Source organism: Xenopus laevis, chromosome 8L, assembly GCF_017654675.1.
Source record: "Xenopus laevis strain J_2021 chromosome 8L, Xenopus_laevis_v10.1, whole genome shotgun sequence".
Taxonomy (NCBI): domain Eukaryota; kingdom Metazoa; phylum Chordata; class Amphibia; order Anura; family Pipidae; genus Xenopus; species Xenopus laevis.
This window is the reverse complement of record NC_054385.1, coordinates 42,077,521-42,089,857: the sequence shown is the minus strand read 5'-3', so window position 1 is coordinate 42,089,857 and position 12,337 is coordinate 42,077,521. Positions and strand designations below refer to the sequence as shown.

Here is a 12,337-nt window from a genome sequence, read left to right as displayed (position 1 = left end):
ACTTATTTGCTATATTCATTTTCAACAAATCAGGGCCCTTGCCCTCCTACATAATGATAGCAGATACCCTTGACTGCTGTCTCTACCATTTAAAATTGTATTTTTTTCTGTTAACTCTAATAAATGATTGATTGACTGATTGATTGCAATTATCAAATTGTGCTGAATATATTAGAGTGGAGTATGGGTTTACCAAAATAAAATAAAATAAACCCCACCTTCATATGTGGACTGAGATTCAAAATAAGTCCTGGCATTTCCAATAAACTAAGGCCGAATCTGTACCTCCACAGGCCCAATAAATAGTGTCTGTCTGTGGCATCTTATAGCAGGGTATTCTGGAAAATAGATCTTATAACTGTACAGGGTTATTGGAAATGCTAAAGATTTCACTCTGTCCCAGTTGATATTATTCTACTGTATAGGAATATTTTTTATGAGATTCTTTTTTCCTTGTTCCTAGGTCTTGCTGGTTCCTGTTTGCCTCGGTTCAGCACCATGCCGTTTATTTACTGCAACATTAACGAGGTTTGCTACTATGCTAGCAGGAATGACAAATCTTATTGGCTCTCTACCACGGCTCCTATCCCCATGATGCCCGTGGCTAACACCGAGATTAAAGATTACATTAGCCGCTGCTCAGTTTGTGAGGCTCCTTCCCAGGCTGTTGCTGTTCATAGCCAGGATAACACAATCCCACAATGCCCCAATGGATGGAGGAGCCTCTGGATTGGATACTCTTTTCTCATGGTATGTATAGTGGTGATAAGACTGTATTGCATTATAATTTTAATCCATAAGGTAGTACTGGGACTAGATCATTCTTCTGTAGTTAATAAAATCATGATCACTTTCCTTTTAGCACACAGCTGCAGGTGCTGAAGGTGGTGGTCAATCCTTGGTATCTCCAGGTTCCTGCCTTGAAGATTTCCGGGCCACTCCATTTATTGAATGCAGCGGAGCAAGAGGAACCTGCCATTACTTTGCCAACAAGTACAGCTTCTGGTTGACCACTGTGGAAGAAACACGGCAGTTTGCTAGACCGCCCACTTCTGAAACGCTGAAATCGGGCCAGTTGAGAACACGCGTGAGCCGTTGCCAGGTGTGCATGAAGAACTTGTAGCACAACAGTCTTCCTGAAAAAAACTCCTGCACTTGAGTTCTGTGTAGAAGTAGCACATGAATTAGCCAGCGACCCACTAATGGCTACTAGGAGTATCTTGATGACTGAACCCCTTCAAATGTCTACAGTAATATGATTCAGCAGACAAGTGACTCAGTACAATGAAGTGGACAGGTTAATTTTTTTTTAAAGAATATTTTATGCAATAATGGTGCTAAATCTTTTTTAATGAATATTTTTCATGGTGCGTTATTCATGGCTACCTCAGAAAGGCCTTGAGTAAGTTCACTAACACAAAGTTGGATCAACAACCCCCTCCCCCCCAAGATTCTGCACTGCTACCCCAGCTGTGTAAGATATTTTTAGGCTTCTATGAATGAATGAAAGAAGTCCTGCCTTCCACACCTGACTGAGATCATCACTACATATAAATCTGTTCCTTAATTGGGATTCAGGGACTGAAGAGCCATTAAAGAAGCTTCAAAGCCAAGCAAAACTAGGATTCTTCCTCATATTGACCTTATGTATTGCCACTTTTTTATCTCAGAACCTTAATTAAGATGAATTTGCTTTAATATATGAGTACTATGTAAGCTATATCTACATGTAGACATGGGATCCCACCCAGTTATATAGATGTTTTTAACCTTTTAAAAAAATAAAGTAATGTGTATAAATCGTCCATAATCTCCTACCGATGATCCAGAGGAGGGCAGTAAAGTCCCACTAAAGACTTTCCCATGTACCATTACATATTAAAGCAATTTCTCTTTTGGTGCTATACACTATTGTTCTACCCACATGACCTCCAATGGGTGACAATACACAAAGGAAATCTTTTGGTGCTTTCTTTGTTGAGGTTTGACTTGTCTATTCAAACTCAATTACAATCCACGAGACAGCATTACATCGTTACAGTTACAAGATTCATTCATTTTTTTTTTTAATTGGCAAAAAATAATGAATTATACAAATCCATCTATTCAGATATTGAACCAAACTCTAACTTGTACATTAAAATGCAAACATATTTTGTCAAACCTTCTGTAGGAAATAGAAACCTGTTATATATTATTAGGTGTGTAGCCCACTTAAAAAATAGAGTTCAGTTGGTTTGGCCAAATGCTAAGACAGGGCTCTCAAACTTTTTTTAATATAGTTATAGATGCCGGATTTGTGACCCAATATATGGTTGAGAAGGACTGCTATATCTCCTTTTATTCACTGTTATATAGTACAGACACTTTTTATAGTCTGTTAAGCTGATCATACACTGATGTACTTGTTTGGTGGAACTTTGCCCTACTTGGCCAAATTGGGCTTATCCAATAGTGTGACCCCTGGTCCAACAATCAATTCATAAGGGGGGGGACTATGGTAATCAGTCAGGTGAGAATCATATTCATAATAATAGTGATCCTCGCAGAGAAAGATGGGGACCTATATTATGGTTCTAGACCAGCAGGTTGAGAATCCATATGTTAAGTATTTGGCCAATTTCAAAATCATGATACAATTATTACAATTATTTCTAGCTTATCATGGTCTTTCAGAGGTAGCCTTGGTGCAAATATTTCATATTTATGCGCATTTTACTATTTTCACAGTCACCTCCCCTGCGTACTTCTCTTCACACTATAAATTTGTACATTTAAGTTAATCAGACCCCCTTTTTTATAGTAAGGCCTACTTTGTATTGTGTTTATTACAGGTTAGTTATGCAGTTGCACAATTGCTTTGTTGGAGATGTAGCTAATGTTTTATGAAACCCAGAAATGACACTAAAGGATATGGGCATCTTTATGAAATAAAAAGAATATTTTAAACCAGAGTTGTACAGTGATATTCTGGGCCAAATCCACATTGTAAATTTCAATAAAACGATTTCTGATTGAAGGGATGTTGCCTTTATATATTTTTTTACTTTGAAGGGAAAATAAGTTTTCTATGAATGGACTAATACTGTATGTATGTATACATGTGTAAGCACCAGACCTGGATGTCCTCTTCACTGCCAACTTCCATTTCCCTAGATTTAAGGTTCCCACAAATCACTGCAGTTCAGCACTAGTCAACATGTTAGTGGTACACAATATTGGCTCTGAGCTTTCTATTCTGCATTAGCTAATAGTACCCACAGTAATAAATATATTTTTTTGAACCTTTTTATTGCACTAATTGCAATATAAAAAGTCTGTCTATAAGGGCCGGATATGTCAAGTGCAGGAGGTAACTACAGAGGAATCAGACCCTGTGCTTGCAAGTGGCCTCAGTTGTGTAGAGGGCCACATGTGGCACTAATTAATGAGCAAAATTAATTTTAGTGCCCTAAATTAAATTCACTATAGGGCCCATTAACATCTTGTTCTGCCACTGGTAAAGTGTCACATACATTTGACAGACAAGTAGAGCCCTGCAACATTATACAGAGATAATGTGCAATTGCAGTCAACCACCAGCTCTTTACAAATTTTTTAGCCGCACACATTTGTACATGCCCCCGGAAGTGACGTCATATGCATTTGCTCTCCTGAAGCTGCTGAATGCTGTCCATGTGGGTCTGGAATTTAAAGATACTTTTTAACGAAAGAATGCCGAGAGAATGCAGTAGGATGACAGGAGACTGGGGGGAGGGGGACAAAATTGGGTAACAGCTCTGACTGATGCCATTACCCTCATTTCTTTAATAGCGGTAATTTATGAAATCATGAAGGATGTATCCACTCTGCTAATGAACCCTCATTTACGGATTACCAATTTATGCTATTAACTGCAAGCTCAGATGATGTAGTATTGCCTTAACGGAGAATTAAAGCTTAACTAAAGAAGTAGCTAGAAATGTTGTACATTGTGTTTTGGGCTTCTGTACCAGCCCAAGGCAACCACAGCCCTTTAGCAGTAAAGATCTGTGTCTTTAAAGATGCCCCAGTAGCTCCCCATCTTCTTTTCTGCTGATTCACTGCACATGCTCTGTGTTACTGTCACTTACTGAGCTTAGGGACCCACTCACAATATACAGTACACATAGAATAGAAACGTCACAATATAAGGCTGATTAGTAATTAATACAGATAATTACTACATGGCAGCACAGAAACCAGTGTAATTAGCATCAGAATTTAATAATCAGCCTAGTAGCATCAGCTTATATTACAGACCAACCTCATTTTCTGCTTGATCATTTGCAACAACCCCTAAGCTTAGCTTCTCAACAGCTGCTCTGAGCCCATTTAGCATGTGAGTGTCACAGACACTTTCCAAGATGGTGACCCCCTGTGACAAGTTTGAAGTCCTGGATCATTGCTGCTATTGAGAAACTGAAACTTTAGGCTGGTGCAATAATATATGTATATAAAATATGGCTTTTTTAGCCTCCTTTATTTTTAGGGTTTAGTTCTCTTTAAACATAAGACCATAAAGTGAGAAAACTAAATTATAGCAATGGTGCATGTAACCATAACTGCCACTAGGTGGCACAGTAGGAAAAGGTAAAACCCAACTTTGTTTGATTTTTCTTTTCTTTTTGGCCTGTGCCATCTCATTCAACGCCATTATAAGGCAGCTGGGTTGGCAGATTTACCTTTAAAACACATGACTCCATGCTCCTGGAGAAATGAGTGGCACATTTGTGCATGAAATATAAGTGTGTTTGCAGAATAATATTTTGTTAATGCAGGGTTGGAACTAGGGGTTGGCAGCATCTTAGACCAATCCTTGTCCTGCCTCACCCTTCTTGTGTCCAACAGTAACTGTTCCTCCCGACAGGGAAAATGATGTGGTTGTATGACCATAAAGGAGGATGATTTAAAATTATTTTTATTCATTTTAATATTATAACAAGCCTAAAGGAGGACAGAAGCAGATAGTCAGCCTTGCATAAGGTTCCAAAGCTCTATGGCCCAGCACTATAACAAACAAGGGAAAGTTGTGCTCACCACTAATTTAAAAACCATGAGGCGGGGGTGCAATGAGGCTGTGACCACAAAATATATATAGTCAAACACAAGTCCTCAGCACTCAACCCATTATCAATATATTTAAGACAGAGACATTTTGTGCATACTGCTACTGAAAAATGCCTTACCCTTTAAACAACACAGGGATTGTTTGTCCATATATTGCAATATATTTAAGATGGCCAACTACGTCAAAGTCATCCCATATCTGGCCAGTCCTATGCTCAATTTTATCTGATTCATTAAGAATTCTATTGCCTCATTATACATGCACTGCCCATTTAATCCAGATGGAAATCATACTGAAATGACTGAATAAGGACCAAGGAGTATCATGCAATATTAAGACTAAGATAACTTTTTAAACAGATTTGGGAGACTGGAATGATGGTGACATGGGTCGGTCCAATTCAGGGTTCCCCTAGGGTTGTGAGCAATGAAAAAATAACAGCAGTGCAGCTCCCCCTATACTGTGTAATACTGTATATGCATCTTAGGAGACAGCGTGAAGACCAAATTTCTATTCAAAATATAAGCTATCTAAAATGTTGTCATTTAAATTACATTTATTTAAGGATCTATCTATTAATATGCATTAACAGTCTGTTCTGAAAACACAGAATGAGTCAATGCACAAATGTTTCATAATGGCCCATAAAAAGGAATTCATTACCCTTTTCAAGATCAAATATAGTGAAAGCCTCTGCATTAACTTACTGTCATCTCTATGTATAGAATAATACAGGGATATACAGCTCTTACAGCTCTATACTCTTCTAGCTTACCAAGCTTACCGCCACTGTCATGATGCTGATGTTAAAAGAGGTTTAAAGGAGAAATTTTCCTTCCCCCTTTTTGAATCACAGAGATGGATATTGGGTCCTACAGCTAAAACTTCCAGCTGCTGACTCAAAAATCAGATGCAAAGATGAAAACAGAGCAATGTATCCTCTTCAGTGAATCTCTCTATTGCTTTATTTACCAGTAGGTCAGTAGATCTTTCCAGCTGAGACATGGGCACCCATTCTGATTAGAAGAAAAGTGGTTCGGCCTAAATATTCGGAAGGGGTTTTTTACAGTGAGAGCTGTGAAGATGTGGAATTCTCTCCCTGAATCAGTGGTACAGGCTGATACTTATCCAAGAAGGGGTTGGATAGCTATTTAACAATTGAGGGAATACAGGGTTATGGGAGATAGCTCATAGTACAAGTTGATCCAAGGATTAGTCCATTTTGGAGTCAGGAAGGAATTTTTTCCCCCTCTGAGGCAAATTGGAGAGGCTTCGTATTGAGGTTTTTTTCTTCCTCTGGATCAACTGGCAGTTAGGCAGGTTAAAGTAGAGTTAAAAGGTTGAACTTGATGGATTTGTGTCTTTTTTCAACCTAATTTACTATGGCTATGACTATGAATTATGCTTACAAATAACTTTAAAACCGCTGAACCTTTTTAATTAATGTAGATTGTAAAATTGCTTATAATTGAATTTGTGTTCATATGCAAAAATACATTTTCATGGTGAATTGCCCTTTACATGAGCAAAGCCTGGGCAAGTGCACCTAGCAGATGACAGAACAAGGGACTTCTGTGAGTAGGTCACACTTTACCTTTAACCAGAGTCAAAACGGCCAACGTGCTTATCAGCAAGCAACCTCTCTAATAAATATTCTCTTATTCCTGCAGAGACCATACCAGTGTCTGGCTAATGTCTGCAAACTCTCAGCTTTAAAAACACAGCAGTTAATAATATCTCTCACTGTTTAACACATGAGCTGCCTGACATAGGGGGTTATTTATCAAAATCCAAATTTAAGTTTTTTTTAATTAAAAAAGTACAAACAAACTAGAATCCACAATTTGACCTTGTTTATTATTAAAACCGATTGATTTAATCAGTTCGGGCAAAAACTCGATAAAATCGAGCGAAAACACAAATTGAACGATTTTTTTTTTAGTTTTTTTATCCAAATTACTCGATTTTTTTCTGATTTTTGCCCAAAAAAGGTCAGATTTTTGGGTTAATTCCAGGGCAGAATATAGGATAGAGACCTCTGCCATTGTCAAAATAGGATAGAGATCTCTGCCATTGTCTTATACACAACCTCGGCAGGTCTGAGATGTTGGATTTTCAGATTCAAGTTTTTTGCTGCATCAAGTTTGGAGTTTTGCACCAAAAAGCCCAACTGGAGTTTAGTAAATAATCCCCTAAATGCATGGCCTTTCCTTAGAAACGTCATATATAGATTCCTAGCGTAGAGAAATGATTTCAGTTGTGGCCAATGTCTTTCATTATGGTGCTAAACCATAAAAAAGTATAAGAATTCAATTATGTACCTTTAATGGCATGTATCAACGGCTTCATGTTAATTTACTATAAAATCCACCAGGATCTTCTTCCTTAATAAGCCAAAGCAACTGTGCCCACATACCCAATCAGATATGTCCCAGAAGAATAACAATCCAATCAACTTCTTGATATGCAATATTATCAGATCCTGTATTAAATTGCAGAAAAATGGTCTCTTTTAGGAAGTACAGGGCAAAATGTTTTTTTTTGTAATTTTCACTTTGCCCCACTTATTATGCCCTCTGATGAAACTATTTGCACCCCTATAATGTAGCCTCATTCAACAGCATTAAGTTCAGGGATCCTTATGCCTGACAGTGCTGCACCTTGTGTCTGCAGCCTGCACTTCACCCTACATGAAATGGCCAGTTGCTTGCGTAGTGTGCCCAATGTCTGGGGGATTTGAAGCTGGCGGTCAAGAATCAATTCAGGTACATATTGCCGGTTAATCTGCCCCTACCTAAAAGTGCTCACTTGAACCTATACAACCAAGGTATGTGGCACCACGACAAGCAAGAAAGACAAATTAGAGCAGGGAAACAAAATTTGCCTGACCTCGGTTTTTCCTGGTTTGTCGTGATAGTAACATTTTTCATAACTTCTTTCTATGCTTAAAGGATATGGGATGGGAAAGGTCTACTTTGTTTTCTGATCTCTTTCTTGAGCAGAGCGACATCAGAACAGGTCTCTGTTTTCCTTCTCCACTCTCTCCAACCATACAGTCAGAGGTACTGACCAACAGGTGGTAATAATTCAATATTAATAAGCAGTTAATAAGCAGCTTAATAAATGGTTAAAAAATGTGAATTGCAAAAGCGCTGAGCAATTTTACATTCACTTTAAAAGTATATCTTTCAAACTGTTTATTTGCTATTAGAGAGCTGAGAACTTTGCAATATCATATAATTATTTTGTCTCTTTATAACTGAATGGCTCCTTTTTGTCCATATGTTTGAGCCAAAAAGCAGTCCTACTGTCTCCTCTTCTTTCCTGGCTTCCGCAGAACTGAGCAGAAAGTCGCTGGCACTGACCATAAGGCAAGAGGTTTGGGAGCAGCTTTCTGGTTCTGGTAACCTCATTAGAGAAGGAGCCATTTCATTCTCAAATCAGTAAGGTAAAAATAATATTGTAAAGTGGCTTGTTTGGCTGTCTGGTAGCAAACTAAAAGACGTTTTGTGACGTTACATCCCCTTGAAATATAATGATTATGTTTGGATGATCCTGCAGCAATTCGGGCTGTTGTGCTTTTGGCGATCATTTATCAACACTGAGCAGATTTAAGCTGACCATACATGAAGAGATCCACAAGTCTGGCGACATCGGAAAACGAGTGGATCTTTCACCAATATGCCCACCAATGGCAAGGCTATATCAGGGTAATCTGAATAGTCGGCTCTAGGGTCGAACGATTGGATTACAACGAGGAGCAATGGGCTCCGACAAGTCGTTGTGTGGAAAAATGAAACCTTCCCGATGGATATCGTGGCCAGATGTCGATTGGGAAGACCTGTCAGAAGCCCCCATACATGGGCAGATAAATTGACGAATTTGTCTAAAGAACCGTGTATGGCCACCTTTAAACATGAGCAATACATGGCAACCAATCAAATTGTTTGCTTTCATTGTTCTGTCTACAGCTGGCTGAAAAAACTCATCAGTGATTGGTTGCTTTGGGTTACTGTCTAGGTGCATATTTTTGAAGTGTTCCCAAATCAGCCCGTGTGTGTCAGACATGACAGACATGGGTGACTGCCAGAGATCAGTTACTCCCAGACATTCTCACACGGTGCTGTTCCTCTCCCACAGTGAAGGTACAGGATCAGAGTCCATTCACACTGCCCCACGTGTGTAGCGTCATCACAAGCAGTGCCATTGATCTGTTTCACACTAGTGACAGTTGGAATAAGATGTATTTTTGTGGAATAAAATGAATTCGCAGAAATACGGCACCTTCAAGCAGGGCTTAAAAATGTACTGTGCACAATTAAAATTTCCAATGTAATAATGGTCTAATGATGAGTTTTTACACTGCAAAATGCAAATATTTGACCTTATTAATGACAATTTTTATTGTTTCCCCCTTAGAATCCTACTTATTAAGCTTCTCACATGTGTGCAGTGTCAGACTGGGACACCAGGGGCCCACCCAAAAACCTTAGACCAGGGGTTCACCAAAAAACCTTAGACCACTCAACCTCTATTTTCCCAGTCTCTTTTCTTTACATACTATAATCCATTATTCCATCTATTTAGCCTCTTTTCTCATATAAATATGGAATGACCATGAAATAGGCCAAATGTTTAGCAGCATGAGGGCCCACTGACACCTGGGCCCACCGGGAGTTTTCCTGGTATCCCGGTGGGCCAGTCCGACACTGCATGTATGCTTGCAGGGCGCTGTGCCTGCCAATTGTATTACCATGCAATATAATTGCCTACCCTTTATCGGATGCTCCTTTAGGCCGGCGGTACACCAGCTGGCAGCCAATGACTGGAACAGCAGAAAGTGAAGAGGAGCTGCAGCTGCACCACTGCACACTGGCGGACATGCTGCACTGGACGAGTTGTCAGAGGAGTCATCCAAAAATCCAACCCAGTCTCCTGAATGTACGCAGATTCCCCCGAATGCTCACTGTGCATGCCTCATTCTGTGATGTCACTGTGTATTGTGCACATGCATGATGAGGTCACACAAGCCATGCCCATGACAGTTCAGTGGCACATTATGCCTCTAGCACCTCGATCTTTAATTGCATTGCTAGAGTACATTTTCCAGCTTGACAGGTCATTGAATCCACCAAAATCAGCTGAAATGCTATAAAGCTACTCTCAATACAATCACAGAGCCTGTGCTGTTGGATTTTGAACAAAAAAGAAGTAGGGAGGCACTATAATCTATCCTATATACAGTATCTCTCACTGTTACCCAGTCCCAGTCTTGGCACAGTTGAAGCAGCCAACCTTGAGTCTAAAACCACCTTTAAGAGTTCATTGTTGTTTATGAACAATATAAACAACACACACACTCGTCTCGAAACTGGTAAGATGTGTCAGTTCAGCTAGTTCAATGTCAAGCTGTACTCAAAAAGAAAAACATTTCCATGAAAACATTTATATTCAACTTACTTACTTCTTATTTGTATGGGTTTGCAAAGTTAAAACGTTAAATATTATTATAAAAAAAGCCACCTACCATATATATATGGAAAGGTGGGTACAAGCTGCACACCTTAAAATACACAAAAATACCTGGGTGCTCTGGTTAAAAAATAAACAGAAATTGCACGTGATACCGGCACTCTCAGGGTTTGCATGAAAAACTCAAACGTTCGATATATTGAAATAAGAGAAAAAGGATTTAATAAACCTTTTTCTCTTATTTCAATATATCGAACGTTTGAGTTTTTCATGCAAACCCTGAGAGTGCCGGTATCACGTGCAATTTCTATATATATATATATATATTTGTTATATCGTTGTATTGTTTATATAGGGCCAACATCAAGGGGACACAGGTAGGAGATGGTTTTAGCGGAGTTTTGGTGGAAGGTGCATGACCAAGTGGCTGTATCAGGTCCCACCATTTATCATGGCAACCCTAACTGTATATAGAGTGTATGAATGTGCGCATAGCTAACCAATATTAACACTAATGTTCAATGAACAAGGAGCTATTATCCCAGATAAAAATGAAAGTGCTAAAAAATGTTAATGAAAATAAATGAGCTATTGAGTTTCAGGGAAGTTTGGAGATGTAGCATAAAATAGGCAGTTGCTACAAACATCTGCCAGGGAACTTAGTTTTTGGTTCATTTCTGGGTTAACATACGACTGCATCTGGTGAATTCTCCACTGAGCCAAACCCACAGAACCCAGAGATCAGGAAAAGGAGACCTGTGCACTGTGCAGGCCAGGGTGGGTGCAGGGAGCACAACCCATTCCACAATCATGGAACAACTTTTAACTTGTTGGTGGCTCATCCTTCTCCAATGCCACTGGCAGCTTTGAGTCAGACAAACGACCAGTGCCAGGCAATGCCGGGTGGGAGCCCCGGGTAACCCAGCTGGCCACATTTCTACATATTATTATTATATATAAATACTTATCTATAATATATTATACATGCATGTTACTGATAAATAATATCAGGGTAGCCCAGCACATGTACATAGGGCCCTTACTGCAAACTGTTCGGAGCTGTTCCCATGCTTTACCCCTCCAGATAATTGCACAGGGCTCTCCTAGGTATGTAATACAATGTCCCAACCTACCTCCCATAGCTGTGATACAAGAACTCGATTTTCCAGTCCAATGGGCTAACAAGCTTACCTGCCTGCCAACAGTGCCAGTAGACCCCTACACAGAGTCATAGTTGGCCAATGAAAACTAAAACAATTGTCTGGCTATATCGTCCTATTTATGTTGGGTCTAGATCAGGTCCGGACTGAGAATTAAAATAGGCCCTGGCATTTCAGGTAAACAGAGGCCCGATAAGCCCACATAGAGGCCCAAACAGCCCCACCAGCCCACTAAATACTGACTTTCTATGGGACCTTATAGCAGCCCCTCTGGCATTTGCCAGAACCTACAGATTGCCAGTCTGGGCCTGGTCTAGATTGTACGGCAAATGAATCTTTCACCAGAACCATGATTCACTACTGGGTGCTGTCTCTGTGTGCTGAGGGTTCCAGGTATAGGATCTAATATCAGGAAACCCGTTATACAGAAAGCCCCAAATTACAGGAAGGCCATCTCCCATAGACTCCATTTTATCCAAACAATCCACATTTTTAAAAACGATTTCCCTTTTCTCTGTAATAATAAAACAGTACCTTGTACTTAATCCAAAAATATAATTAATGCTTATTGGATGCAAACAATCTTATTGGGTTTAATTCCTATTTTAATTATTTT

The 12,337-nt window shown here is 39.4% G+C and overlaps 1 protein-coding gene across 3 annotated transcripts in view; it reads left to right on the top strand.

Moving 5' to 3' along the window:
* col4a6.L (collagen, type IV, alpha 6 L homeolog) overlaps nucleotides 1-3,019 on the top strand; it is a 136,428-nt gene extending 133,409 nt beyond the window's left edge. For all 3 annotated transcript variants that reach the window (XM_018229833.2, XM_018229832.2, XM_018229831.2), the window contains 2 exons: nucleotides 464-750; nucleotides 863-3,019. In XM_018229833.2, coding sequence (XP_018085322.1) covers nucleotides 464-750; nucleotides 863-1,123 — 548 coding nt within the window. In that variant the 3' untranslated portion in view covers nucleotides 1,124-3,019. The remainder of the gene's footprint in view (nucleotides 1-463; nucleotides 751-862) is intronic.
* Nucleotides 3,020-12,337: the final 9,318 nt, after the last annotated feature.